Here is a 16,770-nt window from a genome sequence, read left to right as displayed (position 1 = left end):
GTTTAATTGCTTTAATGAGAAAGGAATGGAGAAACTCCCCGGCACAGTTCTACCTACACACACGGGGCCTGACTCTCCTCTGCTTACAGGAGTATAGGTCAGGCATCACTCTGTCAAAGACTACGGGGCCACATTGAGATAAAACCAGCATCAGAGAGAGTAAAGCGCTTTGAGAGCTAGGAAATACAAGTGACTCGCACTCGAGAAATGTTGAGAATGATTTTTATTTCAATCGGTTTTTATTTTCTTTCTGTTTAGAAACAATAAGAAGAGCTCACGGGCTCTGTGCGCTCTGCCAGGGATTTAAAATGGCCACCTTAACGCCATGTTTCAATCAGCTCAACGCTTCTACCACACAGCAGCTCTTCATACAAATACCAGCATATCCATATGTCTGCCACCGCTGTGTCACCTCAAAGATGAGGCCAAACAAACAGGCCCCGGAGTGCACGGGAAAAGCTGGGGGCAGGAGGGCATTTGAGGTCCCTGGGGTGCTTACAGAACATCCTCTGTCAGACAGCTCTTCCTTGTTCTATGGAAGGGGATCTCACATCAGTGCGGTGATGGCAACTTTGGCAGTGTATCATGGGGAGAGAGACTTTCTCTAAGATAGGTCTACTAGTGTAAAGTCATAAGCATAAATACCAGGCAATTCAGTTCTGTCAAGGTTCCTTAGTTCTCTGGGTCTGGATGTGTGTACAGATAACTTAGATGTGGTACATATATTTACATATATAAGCACCAGGACACTCCAGCAGCTGTTCTGCCTGCTAGAATGGTGCAATATAAACCTTGCAGAGGTAGTGGGGATAGCGCTTGTCCCGACGCGTTTAAATTTCACATAATGCCCTTGTGGTGGAGGCAGAGTCTCTGAGTAATTTGCTTTGTTGGCCCATCAAAGCTGTTTCTGATTCTCCCTGACTCCAGCCAAACCGATCTTGAGTGGGCCAAAACTAACAATAAACACGTCGCCTTGAGTTTATTTTAGCTTAAATCAGATAATCCGCTGTGAGTCTGACTTGAGACCACTTCCTTGCGCCGGGAGACGCTGTGCTTCGCTCGAGTTTTGCCTGCTATTTTCCTCTCGGATCCAAACTCTGAAGAAAATTAAGCTAAATATAGATTCCGTAAGAACTCAGCAAGGCTGTGCAGTGCTGCTGGCGCGAGAGAATCAGTCCTGTCTTATCAAAGCCTAGAGTGGTAGGAAACCTCTGGAGGCCCTGTGTTATTGTCTCCTCTGTGTCTGCATCACAAAACCCACACACAGCTTGGCACTGCAGAGACCCAGGACTGCCGTAGCGGGGGTAAGGCTGGTCAGGAGACTCGGGAGCACTAGGGAGTCCCAGGACTGGAACAGTAGGGGGCACTACAAGTTCAAGATGTCAGTTCTTGGCAGAGCGAAGGGGCTCCAAGGACTGGAAGAGGGGGTGGCAGTAGGTCAGGATTGAGATGCATTGGCAAAGCTGGTGTTGGAAGGGGGGGATGCAGTACTAGAATTGCAGAGAGTCCGGGCCAAAGTGCATCAACAGAGCTGCGTGGGGGAAACCTGCACAGCACTCAGCTGCCTACACCTGATACTGGCCAGTTCTTTTAAATCCTCCCCTTTCCTGGGCATGAAATCCACACAGAAGGAGAGCTCTGCCCATGATAGGATAAGTTTCTAGGGAGAAAAGAGAGGCCTGGCAATCCCTTCCCAACCTTCACACTCATCTGCTCCTCGCTCACACACACTTTTTCTCCCTGCGATGGGTAGAGATAACGATGGTTCTGATTGCTGGGGGATTTTGTTCAGCCGTTCAAGGTTTGCTGTTCTCTTTTTTTCCCCTATAGCCTTTGGCGAAAGGAGCTTTCCTCCGGGGATCAGGCTTGAACCTGGCGACTGGGCGCTTCACAGCAACTGTGTCTGGCATCTACCAGTTTTCAGCCAACGTTCACATTGGTGAGTGTTGTCCACTGGAGCCTCTTCCAGTTTGGCACGGTGAGGGACTCTGGAACTCCTCAGACTGCCTCATGGAGGCTATTCAGTCTGAAGCATGTGTAACGACCACCCATTGGCATGAGTCGTCAGTATCATACAGACCTCTACCACTTGAGCTAGCAGAGTAACTCCATTAGGTGGCAGCAGCAGTAGGGTGTTATCCTCTAGCGGACCAGCCACTAACGGTATGGGGGGCGTGGCATGCACTTTGCCACTGTATTACATAGGGGTTACACCATGTCAGGGTTCCTTCCCCACTCTGAACTCTGGGGTACAGATGTGGGGACCCACATGAAAGACCCCCTAAGCTTATTCTTACCAGCTTAGGTTAAAACTTCCCCAAGGCACAGATTCCTTTCTTGCCTTGGGATCGCTGCCACCTCCAAGTGATTTAACAAACAATCAGGGAAAGGACCACTTGGGGTCCTATTCCCCCAAAATATTCCCCCAAGCCTACACCCCCTTTCCTAGGGAAGGCTTGAGCATATATTCTCACCAATTGGTTACAAAGGGACTACAGACCCAAACCCCTGGGTCTTAGAACAATGGAAAAATCAGTCAGCTTCTAAAAAAGGAGGATTTTATTTAAAGAGAGAAAGGTAAAAGAATCACCTCTGTAAACTTGGGCTGGTAGTTAACCTTACAGAGTAGCAGAAAATTCAAAGAGCACAGAGGAACCCCCCTCTAGCCTTAGTTTCAAAGTTACAACAAAACTGGGATAAACCTCCCTCTAGCAAAGGGAAAATTCACAAGTTGAGAAAACAAAGATAAACTAATACCCTTTGCCTGGCTGTTACTTACAAGTTTGAAATATGAGAGACTTGTTTAGAAAGATTTGGAGAACATGGATTGATGTCTGGTCCCTCTTAGTCCCAAGAACAGACAGTCCTCTCTGCTACCATAGGATGGTGCAGTCTAACGAAGAGATGGCATTTTATAACTCTACAGACATTTTCCTGCCTGTCTATAGGTAACTGTGCATCAGACCTTTACGTGGTTTTTGGTACTGGCTGGAGCTGGCTGAATTATTCAGAGTGAACAATTTCCCCGTTGACTCTCCAGAAAGCACAGTGTCCATGGACAGTAGATCACAACCTTGACTCATTTTTTTGCCAGTTGGAATTTTCTGGCAGGGCTTTCGTATGAATGTGTTTTGCCCTTGGGGTTGCTTGGGAACTCTTCTCTGAGAATAGCTGTGTGAATTCGCTGTCTGAATGGCACAGGACTTTCTCGGACTGGGTGGCTCTAACGCTTTACCAGCTGTCCTGCTGCCGCCCAAAATAAATCTCGTTTCTTAATCAGCCAAATCTCTGTTATGGGCCCTAAATTCACTTTCGTATGAAGAAAACTTGTCCTCCATGAATGATTGTGGAAAGCATGGGCTGGGCGTGTGCAAACAGAGGCAAACACGGCTAAATTGAAAGGACATTCAGAACCCACCAAAATGTTCACTGATGCTTTTTCCTTCTATTCACTCAACAGTGGTAAAGGGCAGTTCAATGAGAAACCAGGGTGGTACTTCTCTTATGGAATCATGACATGCTGCTTACAGCCTAACGTGGTTGAAGATTCGCCATGTTGTAGAGGGAGTTTGTTTGTTTGTTTGTTTCTTTCTTTTCATGGTTTGCTTCTTTCCAAGACCACAGTGAGCTGAAGAGCAAAGTGCAGCTCCGAGCCAGAGACAACGTCCGTGTGCTGATCTGCATCGAATCCCTCTGTCATCGATACACGTGAGTCACTGCAATGCGGTTGTTAACCTGTCACAAACTGCCCCTTTCTCAGCTACTTTTGGCAAATGCCATGGATACTCTCTGTGAATGCGGGACAAATCAAAAACCTACTGGACCAAACATCTCAAAAGGCCCAGGGTGTTGATCCTTTCAAATTCAATAAACAGAATGGCTATTACCCCTGGATCTCCTAACAAATAAAGCACTCATCCCTCCTCTATGCTGTCAGGGTTCAAGGCTATGATGAGCTATGGCAATGTTCTCTAGTGGCTGGGGGAGGGGACACCAAATCGGGACTGGAGTCTTTGTGGGCTAGTTAATGAATTTGAATGCATGGACTCTATGAGCAATGGGGCCAGGATTTTGAAGTCGATGGGAGTTTTGCCATGGTAATGAGGCCAGGGTTTCCATATTGCTGCTGTGTGAGATGAGACAAAGGAAACTGACCTTCTTCTAAGCCCTATGGCTTTTGGCCTCTCTTCAGGGCTGGGGTGAATCCATCCATGTGGCAGTTTTAACTGAAGCTGCCTGACTTATTACCTGATCTGCTCGTTAGACAATAGAGGCCTTTGATTTTCATCACTGCCCATGTGGGACCTTTACAAGCCCTCAAGAAATTCATGAAAACGCATTTCAGACTTCGATGAAAAACAGCGAGAGAGAGGTTTCTTGAATTGGCCCTAATAAAAGCAGTGACAGGAAATTTCACGGGGAACTTCGGCCCAGGTAAACTTGGCAGGTGGACAACGTAATATATTTTGTACTTGCCCACAAGGAGCATCAGCCTTGCTGCCCTACCAGATGAGATCATAGATATAACATGTTGCCTCCGTTACTGCATAGCACTCTCTCTTGGGATGGCTGAGGGGTGTGTTATTAAAGCCGTGGGATACTGCTCACCAACCTCTCCCTCGGTCAGAAAGGCAGCATTCCAGCAGCGACCTGGGGCTGCAGAACTCGGCTATGCAAAGCGAGATCACTGTTAATTTTATAATGCCATGGTTGCCCTTCTATGAAAGCTCTGAATCCAAGGTCACCTAGCAATTCATGAGTATCTCTAGGCTGCACTTTATAGTCACTCAGAACATCTCAGCAAGGCTAGAACTCAGGTCCCCCTGCTCCAAATATTGAGTCCCCTACCACCTGAGTAAGCAGAGAACCTCTGTTAGTAGCATAAGGGCTGATACACAGGTAAGCAGTACTAAGACCATCCAGGAGAGGAGCTTCCCCCTTCAGCTTTAAAAATATGATTTTCTACCACTTGAGCCACTAGCTGGCAGCACTAGTAGACTCTTTTCTTCTTCTGTGGACTAGTCACTAAAGAAGGACAAAGATCCATGATCGTCTAGTGTGGGTTATATAAGCACCTACGCATAAACATGCCCCAGTCAGAACATTCATGGGTGGTGTTTGTTGTGGCAGAGATAGTTGGTTTTTGTTTCCTCAGAACTGAGAGTGAATTGCTGGGCTGGTGCCTTTTCCCATTGATCCCCAGCTTTGCTAGCTACAGGAAGGCTTTTTGCCATTCCATAATTGCTGAAAAAATGTATGCTCCACCCTCTGAGAGATCCTGACCAAAAAAACCTTCAAACAAACTTTTTTCCTATTGGATTGAGGTGCCCGGCACCAATCCGAAGCTTGTGATCTTCAGCCGAGAAAAAGTGACTTTGATCTTTAAGACTAATCGCTTGGGGTGAAATTCATCCCTGTGCAGGTCAGCACAAGGGCTATGCCCCACTTAAATCCTATTTTGAGGACTGATCCTCTGCAGAGGGGTACATTTCATATGAATTAGGGATGCTCTAGTTCAACCAGAAGCCATGCCCTTGATGTAGGAATCACTGGGTGAGGTTGTCTGGCCTGTGTTACACAGGATGTCAGACTAGATGATCAACATGTTTCCTTCTGGCCTTAAAATCGATGAATCCTGGGTGATTAGCTGACATGAAAGCATGTTTCCTCTTTCCCCACCATGCACACGGAGAGGTCCATTCATCTTCATCGGTGTCCTTGGGCATGGGACACTCCGGGAGGCAGGATAATGGATCTGATGGACTAATTATCTGACTGGTTTAGAAATCCTTGTGAACTAGACTTCACCAGGGATGAATTTTGTGCCCAAAGAACCCCCTGGGAAATAGGATCCGTCTTCGAACAGAAACTTGGTCAGGCTCTTGAGCTTTATGTACATTTTCCCATGAGCTCTTACTGCTTTTCAGTGGATGGTGCTAACCATTGTGTGTACCTAAGTAAATATTCAGTGTGTCCTAGACAAAATGGGCTAGAATTGAATTTGGCTGAGGGTGCTGAGCGGAGAGAATGATATAAAAGTGTCAGAAAGATACTGTGTTTCCAGGAGGCAGAAATGAGATTATGGGTCTGAAATACAGGCACTGCTGTGGCTTTCACAAGTTTTATTAGCTGTGAATGGAGTTCCTTCCCTGCCCTGCCTTCAGACAACCCACACCCACAAACTGCTTCCTAAATGTAATAACATAAGTGCCCTGCTAAACCCTGGGGATGTACAAGTTGTCATTATGGTAACCGACCCAACCCACGGGCCTATCAATCTTTCCGAGGAAAGCCTCCCACAAACCCATCTCTCAGACTTCACTGCACACGCGCAGAGTGGTGCTAGCATGTTAATTTGGGGTCAGGGAGACTATGGTTTTGTTATTTCACCTGCATCCCATCTGGATAGAGCTTAGCATCTCAATGATGCTGTCCTTCAAAATGCTGGACCGATCAGGAGGGTGGGTGGGTGTAGAACAGAAGGTGATAGTTCCTGATGCTAAATGTGCCAGGACCTCTATAAAAGCATGTCCCCCCCAGGCACCCATGGTCACTGGGATAAAGACACAGAGAGACCCCGCCTTGCAAACTGAACCCCACAACTCAGGATGAGCATTGAGTTTTGATGTGGCGCCAATGATTGTTAAATTCAGTGGCCCCCTTAGTATATGCCAGGCCAGGGAGAACTTACAAGAGATGTCATACTGTTCCTCAGCGACCGAAATAAAAAGCCATACCATAAAAAGACTCTGGGGTAGAATGTTCTAATGTGCCTCAGTGATTTAGGAGTCCACGTCCCATTTTCAAAAGTGACTTCGGAGCCCACGTCTCTCAGAAAGTCAATGGACTCCTAAGGGCCTACATCGCTAGTACGCCGACATCGCCCCTAGTGAAGAGCATCAGAAAAACAACTACTAGAATCTGGGGTGGGAGGGAAGTGCATGTACACTGTTGTCTTTGCAGGATCAGGGCCAACGTGTGCGTACAGACACAGGCACCGCTCTCACCAGCTAAACGAGTCGCCAAGGCCCTTACAACCATTATCTCTGAAAAGGCAGGCTTCTCCCTAGGGAGCTCGGCAGAGGGACCTGACAAACATACAAACAGGCCTGGCATTTTGCCCGGCAGAGGGCAGTGCTTCTCCCTGAGGGCAGCCAGTCCCTTTCAGGGTTCGCTCTGGTCACTTTTCACCGTCGGAGGATTCCTGTTTAGAACTTTCCAGGGTTGCTAGACCCGCCCCAGCCCACCTGCACTATTCGCCCAAATTGTAGCGAGACTTGGGCAATTAGAGCACTGAAAATGTGTCAATAAAACAACGTTATGGGCGTGACTTAAAGCCACTAACGCCGTTAAGCGTGTTGCCGAGCTGGAACCTCCACTTTCCCTGCTCTGTGCCTGGGATGGTTGTAAATGGGATCGACCTCGCCTCAACTTTATTAGAGAATTAAATTGAAATGAAGCCTCGTACCATAAATACCAGGTCTCGGTCCCGTGTTTCATTGGGCTGTGGAAAAGACTCGGTTGGTGCCCAAGTACCCATTAGTAACCAAGGTAACGATGAGTGCAGAATGCCTGCTGACCTGCTGGAAAGGCGAGGATCTTGCTAACCAGGGCAGCGTTGTTTTGCGGTCTGCTGTAGAGTGGTCCTTGGTGATTTCAGGGCTCAGAAAAATGAGGAGCTGACGGGGCCTAAATGAGGGATGAGGGGAAATGTCTCCCCCAAATGTTTTACTGGCCCACTCTGGGCAGCTGCAGGACTCAGAGCCTCCTACTTCTGGACCCACCCCCCACACGTCTTTGTATGTGGTTGCGTGACCTGAACCAGCTAGAATCAGGCATCTGAGCAAGCTTCCTTCATAAGTGCTCCGTGCATCTCTCTCCCAGCCTGCAGCTTAGCCTTAGGGTGACCAGATGTCCTGATTTTATAGGGACAGTCCTGATTTTTGGGTCTTTTTCTTATATAGGCTCCTATTACCTTCCACCCCCTGTCCCGATTTTTCACATTTGCTGTCTGGTCACCCTCCCTGGCCTCTCCTTGCTGTCTTACCGTCCTCTCCCTACTGATTATATTTTGGGTGCAGGACTCATCCCCTTAGCCCTGAGACTCTTATGGGCAGAGACTGCCCGTCACACTGTCTCTCACATACTTTTATTAGATGGGAAAATGTCTCTGATGGAAGAACCCGAATGGTGGCCAAGGTATTTTTCAATGGAGCCTTCAGCCAGTGGGTATCAGTGGTATCATCTGAAACTCTCAGCCTATTGGTGTTGCTCTCTGAGGGCGAAAGGCTATTTTTACTTCCACTATGATGCTGGGGTACCAGTTGTTCCCATGATTTGCTTTCTTAATAGTGTGGCAGAAGATGGATCTAAGGACTTTATCCAACGCCCCATTATCATGGTATCTGAGCCTCACAATTCTTCGTGCCTTTATCCTCACAGTGGTACTTTGGTAAGGTATGGAAATAGGACTATCCCCATCTTTTCATCTCCAGCACAGTGGCTTGCTCTGGGTCGCGCAGGCCGTCTGTGGTGGAGCAGGAAATTGAACCCACGTCTTCTGAGTCCCACATCAGCACCCTGACGGCTGGACCATCCTGCGTCTCTTGGAACAGCTGAGTTCCATTTCCAGTTTTAGTTCCAGTTCCTAGTGCACATGGGGCTGTCTTGGATTTCCCCAGTCATGTTTTCAGTGGTTTTTAAACTAGAGTGACCAGACAGCAAGTATGGAAAATTGGAACAGGGGGTGGGGGGTATTAGGCGCCTATATAAGACAAAGCCCCAAATCTTGGGACTGCCAAATCTCGGGACTGTCCCTGTGAAATCGGGACCTCTGGTCACCCTATTTTAAACTGAGCTCTCCTTACTCAATGTCCTTTTTGGATTTATTGGGCCCAGGAGACCATTATCCTTGTTTATTTAAAAGGCTTGATAGTTTCAGAGCCACAGGCACTTGGGCCTGATTGTCACTTAATGCCTTTTAGAGAGGGGAAGACAGATAACCCATTTGTAAAAATTAAAAAGGGTGGGGAGCTCTCCTCCCTTATCAGGTTCTCCACACTCCTGACTGCTTTGATGAAGGCACTTGTCTTAAGGGAAAACAAAGTGCTTTTCATCAGGGAGGCTCACGCACCTCCCTCAAGGACCTTGTCTGTCTGTCTCTCCACACTAGAGCATCAGCCATGCGCGGAGCAATCAAGTATTGAAAAATGGCTGTCAACAGCAGATCTCTTTTGACATGGCTGTCGCGAGCAAGGCTGGTGCAAGGCTACCTTGTTTTCATGGATTTTCTTCTGAGAGCTTAGCCAAAACATGTCACAGACTAATCCTTCCCCCAACTAGGAAACTAGGCCGGATGTCATCGAGAGCACTGCAACCTTCTAGGATACGGCGCAGCTGTCTTCAACTGTAATTTATGGCCACAAGCCCTGGTCCTGCAAAGGGGAGCCACGCAAGGCAAGCAGACCCATCCACACACGCAGTCCCACTGAGGCTGGTGGGATGCCATGCTTAGCGTAAGGGTCCTTTTTATAGGACTGGAGCCATAACATGGTGAGGGCCTTTGGCTCTAAGTAGCAGCTGCCATGACCCCTGCCTTGTTCTTGCTTCGTCAGAACTGATCGAAGGCTTAATCACCACTCCGTAGATTAGATTAAGATCCTGTAGGGCCATGTCCACTAGGAGGCAGAGCTGTGTTTCCACTGGGTGTCTACCGTGGCCCTCTTCGAATGGTGTTGAAAACGGTTGCCCCACCAGGGTCGTTCTACAGCAAAGCCTGGCAAACGCCAGGTTCTAGCAGAGGCTGTTCTCGCTCTCTGACAATGGGTGAGGACCCGACTGTCCCTTGGAGTGGTGAGAGAATGGGAGGAGGGGTAGGGGAGCTTTTCTGTCATTATGGGACCTGTTCGGACGAGCATTCTGCTGGCACTGGGTGAACTGCAACCGAAGCCAGCCTGTGGAATTTGCTAGGGATGCCTGCTTATGCAGTCATTTGTTTTAGGGAGCTGAAAGAGCCTCGGGGCTTCCAGCTGAGACTGGGCGAGAGAGGGAGGGTGAGAGAGATTAATGAAGGAAAGTTCCCGCCCAGGTTTGGCTTTTGGTAGGATATGACACACAGAAGTAACTCCCTAGTCGGCTCTTGGTGCCAAGCGGTTTGTGCTCTCTGGGCCAAATAGTCCCCTACGCAGGTTATCTGCATGTCTGGGGGCTGGAAACGCCACGTGTTGGCACTCGCTGTGTTTCTTCACCACCTCGCTGTGGAAAGGAGCGGGGTGGGGTTGGCCTCATGGGGGAAGAGGCTGGAGGTGCTACCCACTGAACAGGGAAGATCTGGGAGGATCCAGCCAGGTGGAGGCCACGTGCCTCTGTCCTGCTTCCTACCTCCGTGACAAGCTGTTGGGATGGAGCTGTGCTCCTGTGGGTTATCCCCGTAACCTCCCCTCAGGGAGTGTTTTAGAGCACGCAGGGTGACATGGAGGGACAATGCTGGCTAGGTGATACAGAGCTTTCCAAACAGGCTGTGACTTATTGGCACTCAGAGGATGGTCTGGCCCTTGGAAATGATTTTCTGTCCATTATGATTGGGCCTGTTAAAAACACCAGGCCAACGCACCCCTCCCATCCAAAGAGCAGGCTCCCACTACAGAGCACTGTCTTTTCCATGAACATACTTTTCTTTGTGACCATCACGCCTACACAGCAATTAATAAACAAGGAGCAATAAAAGGATGCCGTAGAACCTCCCACCCATAGTGCTTGGCAAACTTGACAAGCCGATTGGAAGCAGAGTCACTTCACTCATCACTGAAATGCAGCTGGTTCTTGGGTGGAAGGAGGCAGCAGTTTAGGAGCAAACAGCAACACTGCATGATGGTTCAAGAGAGAGGAACAATAGCGTTTCCAGTGGAAACCACAGGGGGTGTTTTCAGATTTCATCTGAAGGATGGCACCTGCAGCTCACCCCCTTCTCATTAAGGTAACCAACAAACAAACAAATGCCAAAACAAAGCTCACCTCCCTTCTTACCTTAATGTTACCCCCCTTCTCTGCTTCTCTAACACTACTTTAATGTTACCTCAGTTTCCCGATACTGTCTGGGGCTTCGGGAGAGTATGTTCTATCACTTTAAAAGTGTCTCCATTCTTCCTAAAGAGGCTTTCTTTCCTGGAAACACTCCCTGTATTCAGGGGATCAGCCGCGTCTTAACCTTACATGTGTTCCATCACCCAACTTTGTGCGTAGTCGATAAATATAAATGATCATTCAGACCACAGTGACCAGTTAGTCTAAATATGAGCACGTCACTGGTCCTTTACGAACTTTGGAGTTGCGCATTATCCTCTATTTCAGGGCACGGTTCATGGACTCTCCTTCCTCTCTTCTCCTTGGTCCACAATTCATGTCATTCCTTTTTTGATGCGTTTTTTTTCTTCACTAAACTTCTAAATTCCCGCTTAGTCAAAGGAATCTTTTTATATCAATGTATCTTTGTTTTAAAGCATTTTTCACTTCCTTATCTGCCACTTCTTTACCAGGTATCCCTACACATGCTGGAATCCTTGGTAGTAATATGTTCACCCGGTTCACACGGTTTCGATGTCCAAACATCCTAACTATGTTGTCAAAGACAATATTTCATTTATTAGATCACGCCTGCTTTCTGAGGTACCCTGGGAATGGCCAGAGTTCCTGGTGACGAATCTGAAAAGATAACATCGGTGATAGGCCGGATATCCCTTACCTAGTTCAGTGCTAACATTAGTCCCACCAATTCAGCTATCATAACGGCTACAAAATTAGATCTTCTTTTAGGTTTCTTAACTCCATTCTCAGGGATGCAAAAGGTTGTTTCCACTCAATGTATTTTTTTCAATTTAGGATTCGCCTCTGTGTGTGTGTGTGTGTGTGTGTGTGTGTGTGTACATACGGCAATGGTGACTTCATTTGCCATATATAAATGGATACACTTTACCTGCGCTGTTGTCCACAAATATCGAGGTGTATTGCCCAGCCTGTATGTTCAAAACAAAAGGGGGGAAAGGAATCGGATACGGCTACCCAGTGTGTAAGGGAAAGCGAAAAGCAGCAAAGGCTGTTGTTAGGCTGGACTTGGGACACCAGGACGGGGTGGTTTCAGGGAGCTGCTCAAATAAGCTTTTGTGGGTTAAAACCCACTTCATCTGATGAAGTGGGTTTTAGCCCACGAAAGCTTATGCCCAAATAAATTTGTTAGTCTCTAAGGTGCCACAAGGACTCCTCGTTGTCACCCCAGGGTTTCTTGCAGCTCCCTCTGAGGCACCTGGACTAGATGGACCACTGGTTTCATCCAACATAGCAATGCCTACACCAACACTGGTTTCCCGCCTCGGACCCCGGGAGTGTGGAAGCTCTTTGAGAAGGGGAGGACTGTGACTCAAGCTGGATGTCTCTGTTTCTGCGAGGGTGTTTAGCTGATGTGACGAACTGGCTGAGTTAATGTGCGTATTCTGTTCTTCTTTGGCTGCTGTTTAGATCTTTGGAAGTTATTGCTGGTCTGGAAAGTAACAGCAAGATCTTCACTGTTTATGTGCATGGGTTGCTACAGCTACAGGTAAGAGGGCCTGGAAGATAACGATGATACAGTCCGCACTCATTCAGTACGCAGTGTAGCTGTAATTGTTTTGGTCCCAGGATATTAGAGGGACAAGGCGGGGGAGGTGATATCTTTTCCTGGGCCAACTTCTGTTGGTGAGAGAGACAAGCTTTCGAGCTTACATGGAGCTTATTTCACTCACACACACACACGCATGCACACTTTTCTCTCTCACGGAGTATGGTGGGATCGCAGAGACCCAAAGCCACAAAGGTATTTAGCCTCCTAGCTTCCTTTGTGGAGTTGGGCAAGAGTGCTTAATAGCGTAGGCGCTGACTTTGTCTCTACCCAGGGGGTGCTCGACCCCCCTCCCCCCACCCCAGACCCATCCCCACTCCACCCCTTCCTCCAAGCCCCTGGCTCTTCCCGCTCTGCCACAGGCCCAGCCCCCTCCACCCCTTCCCCCAAGCCTCCACCCCCACCTCGCCTCTTCCCACCCAGTTATTTCTCTTCCCCTGAGCGTGCCCCATCCCCGCTCGTCCCCCTCCCTCCCAGCGCCTCCTGCACGCCGCGGAACAGAGAGCGGGAGGAGTTGATCAGCGGGGCCAGTGGCAGGTGAGAGGCACTGGTGGGGTTGGTGGGGTTGGGGGGGTTTGGCTGAAGGACTGGAGCACCCACAGAGTCAATGCCTTTGCTTTATAGGCATTATTGAATTAAGATTCTCAACTCAACTCCCTTCCCCTCCCTTCCACCCCCGATGTAGTAGGGAAGTGTTATTAACTTCATTTTAGGATTAAGGTCCCATGAAATGAAATGGTCACCCAGGGAGTCTGTGTCAGGGCTAGAAACAGAAACCTGATCTCCTGGGTCCAAGTTCCCAACTTTAACCACACAATTAATCTTCCTCCTACAAAACTCTGACATTAATAATAGTAAATACATAAACTCTTCATCCAGCCATTTCACAGGGCTTCACCAAAATGGTTAAGTATCATCATCCCGATTTCATAGAAGGGAAACTTAGGCACAGAGCGCCACCTGTCCCAGGTCACCCAACAAGACAGTGGCAGAGTAAGGAATAGTCATCTGATTGGCGCTTGGCTGCTTTAACCGCTGGACCGCACTGCTTCCACACTCTAACCATGTCAAGCCCGGAAACGTGTACAAATAGAACTGAATAGTAACAAGCTAGAAACACAATGCTGCAATGAAAATATTTGACCAGCTCCCTGAAACCACCCCGTTCTGGTGTCCTGAGTCCAGCCTAACAATAGCCTTTGTTGCTTTTCGCTTTCCCTTACACACTGGATAGCTGTATCCGATTCCTTTCCCCCCTTTTGTTTTGAATATACAGGCTGGGCAATACACCTCGATATTTGTGGACAACAGTGCAGGAGCCCCCATCACCATTCAGAATGGATCGGATTTCATGGGCATGTTTATGGGCGTCTAACCTGGATTCCCACCACAGGTTGGGTGGGGAAGGACATGACTCAAGGAGCCTTGCAACATACATCTGACTGAAGAACCCTTTACTCTGACCCGAGAGGACTGCTCCCTGTTACCCATTGGCATCTATTTTTAATACAGTGAAGTAAAGAGCCTTTCCTTCTGCAGACACTCAACTTGCTTTTCAAAGGCTGCTGCTTTTAAATGTCTACATCAGTTCTGCCTACAAATATATTTTAAATAATAATAATAATAATTAAAAAAAGAACTGTATATTATTTAAATTGTCTGTGCTTCACCAAAAGCGCACAGGGCAATATACCAAGGTCTGGAAGGGTTACATTGTAACTATCTGTATAACACGATAGCGCTTGTATCCGGCGTGTCTTGGGGATCAATGGGTTTGGTTTGAGTTTCTTTGCAAACTAGCTAACAAAGCAAACATATATATATATATAGAGAGAGAGAGAGAGAGAGAGAGACGGATTCTGTGTATTTGGGAGGAAGAAGATAGGGATTTTCCAGCAAACTCTGCTGATGTCACGCTCTGGACAAGTCGAAAGCCCCACTTTCCGTCCTGGATGACTGATACACAGCGTGCTGACTGCTTTATCTAACATCAAGCCCGAGTGTTGCCCAGTGTAATTCTGGGGGCCCAAGGATGAAGTGACATTGTTACTTTATTTCCAAGGAGTTCCTTAATCTGTTGACAAAGCTGAACGTTTCATATTGGCCGCGTGATTACTTTTTTATGTTAGGGTAAAACAAACAAGCAAGGGCAACAGTTCTGGCCAACTCTCTGCTTCCCTGATATTCTTATGTTTTAATAAGATATATATGTATTTTTAGTCACATCCATATATGCAGCATCCCCTGGGCCCCACATATTAAGTTGTAAACATGTCAGGAGCACAGTTGCTGGTTGCCAACAGACCTGGAAAAGGCTGGGGACTGGAGGCCCCAGACTGGCAGTGTGAAAGTTGTCTTTTTGTATGGTGCTAATTTGGTGATGAAAATATCTGAGCAACAACAAGGAGTGCAACTCCCCTCCCTATAGAAGGCACCATTGAAATCCCACCTATTCCCTACTTTTAGGTATTAAGTGCTTCAAAGGCCTTGTAAATGTCACCTGGAAGGCACCGAATGAGGAGGTCACAGGATCAGGGCTTGTCCAGACCCCAGTTTGCAAAGGTAGGTGCATAATAGGTCCTGCCCCTCCCAAATTCCATGGTTGCCTGGCGCTAAGATGTGAAATCCTGATGCTGGTGAAGTCAATGGGAGTTTTGACTTCAATGGGGCCAGAATTTCACCCATGATCTGGAGACTCAGATAACCTCTGAGGTACATAAAAGCTCACTGGATGCACCTGAGTGTTGATTCCAGAGTCAGTAGACGGGATTTGGATGTTTTGTTAATGCAAACTCTATAGAAAAATGGCCCTGACAGATAACTCTAGAGAGATCCTGGCAAGGCAAAGAATGGGATTGATGTGCTTTTTAACATTGATCTAAACTGATGATAAAATAAATGAGAGATTCCAAATACCTAGTTTGGGGGTCTTGTACTTGTCTAATCTACCACCCTCCTCACCAAGCAATGAACGCAAAGAACCCATGGATACCATTTTTGTGATACCCACAGAAACGCTGTCCACTCCTCCCTCTGCTGGCTCTATGGGAGGAGATAATCAATGAGCCTCCATGCTCCAGTGAGCTGATCGATTTAAGGCACTGGGGGAAAAGTTGCGGTAGAACAGAAATTGATTCTTTTGTATCAGCTACTTTCTAAACCCAGGGAGAAAAATATCCAGCACAGAGGCAGGGGGGAGAATATTATTTTCAGTTTGCTAGGTGTCTATTAAAAAGCAATAAAGAATTGGAAAACCTGGCCTGAGGGCATCCCTTTAAACACAGGCCATATTCATCCCTTTAGTCAGCAGAGTTCCCTGGGGAGGAATCTGTCCCAGGCATGGCTACAGACGTATGAGACTATCTCTGTGACAGATATCAGCTGCCAAGGTGTGTTGTACACTGTTATTCTCTCAATGCACGGTACTTTGCCGGTCCCTGGGATCAGGCAACTGGTGGCAGCCCAGGCCTTGGTGGAAATGAATCAGTCCAGCGGCGAGGACGGACTATTCACACTGCGTGATTACAGAGTACAGGTAGCCCAGGGAAGTAGCCTGTAAGCCAGCATCTATCCCTAAACCACATTTTATAGTGTGTGAATACTTGTACTCAACAGGGCTTTTTCACATTTCTTGCTGCAGCGTACTCACCGAGTGTTGTGCCATTCAAAGTGGTGTTATACATATGAATCGTGAACAGTCTTCCTGATCTTGGCAAATTGGAGTTGAAATATTTATTTTGTCGTAGAACTAAAATGCTTGTTTGACTTGGCTTTTTTGTTTTGTTTTATTGACTTGGTGGTTTCCCCCCCCAATATTCACCCTTGGTTGGATTTTACCTACCTGCAGTGCCCGGAAGGGAACAAGCCCCCGCGTTATTTATTTGTATTACGACAATACCTAAAGGACCTAGCTGAGTTCTGGGCCCATTATAGTGGGCGCTGTACAAACACATAGCAAGAGACAGTCCCTGTCCCCCAGGAGCTTACAGTCTAAATATACAAAGGGTTGAAAGTGTGAAGGGAGAGCAAAGTGACTTGTCATGCAGTAAAGCCAGAAATAGAACCATGGTCTTCTGTCTCCCACGCTGATGTACCAACCATTAGACCAATGTTTCTCAACC

At 47.5% G+C, this 16,770-nt stretch overlaps 1 protein-coding gene across 2 annotated transcripts in view; it reads left to right on the top strand.

Annotated features, from left to right (window-relative positions):
- C1QTNF12 (C1q and TNF related 12) overlaps positions 1 to 16,419 on the top strand; it is a 41,163-nt gene extending 24,744 nt beyond the window's left edge. For both annotated transcript variants that reach the window (XM_037881420.2, XM_037881419.2), the window contains 4 exons: positions 1,831 to 1,939; positions 3,618 to 3,708; positions 12,511 to 12,589; positions 13,926 to 16,419. In XM_037881420.2, coding sequence (XP_037737348.1) covers positions 1,831 to 1,939; positions 3,618 to 3,708; positions 12,511 to 12,589; positions 13,926 to 14,024 — 378 coding nt within the window. In that variant the 3' untranslated portion in view covers positions 14,025 to 16,419. The remainder of the gene's footprint in view (positions 1 to 1,830; positions 1,940 to 3,617; positions 3,709 to 12,510; positions 12,590 to 13,925) is intronic.
- Positions 16,420 to 16,770: the final 351 nt, after the last annotated feature.

The sequence above is a fragment of the Chelonia mydas genome, chromosome 18 (genome assembly GCF_015237465.2).
Source record: "Chelonia mydas isolate rCheMyd1 chromosome 18, rCheMyd1.pri.v2, whole genome shotgun sequence".
NCBI lineage: Eukaryota > Metazoa > Chordata > Testudines > Cheloniidae > Chelonia > Chelonia mydas.
The sequence above is the reverse complement of the archived record's forward strand: the minus strand, read 5'-3'. Positions and strand labels throughout refer to the sequence as shown.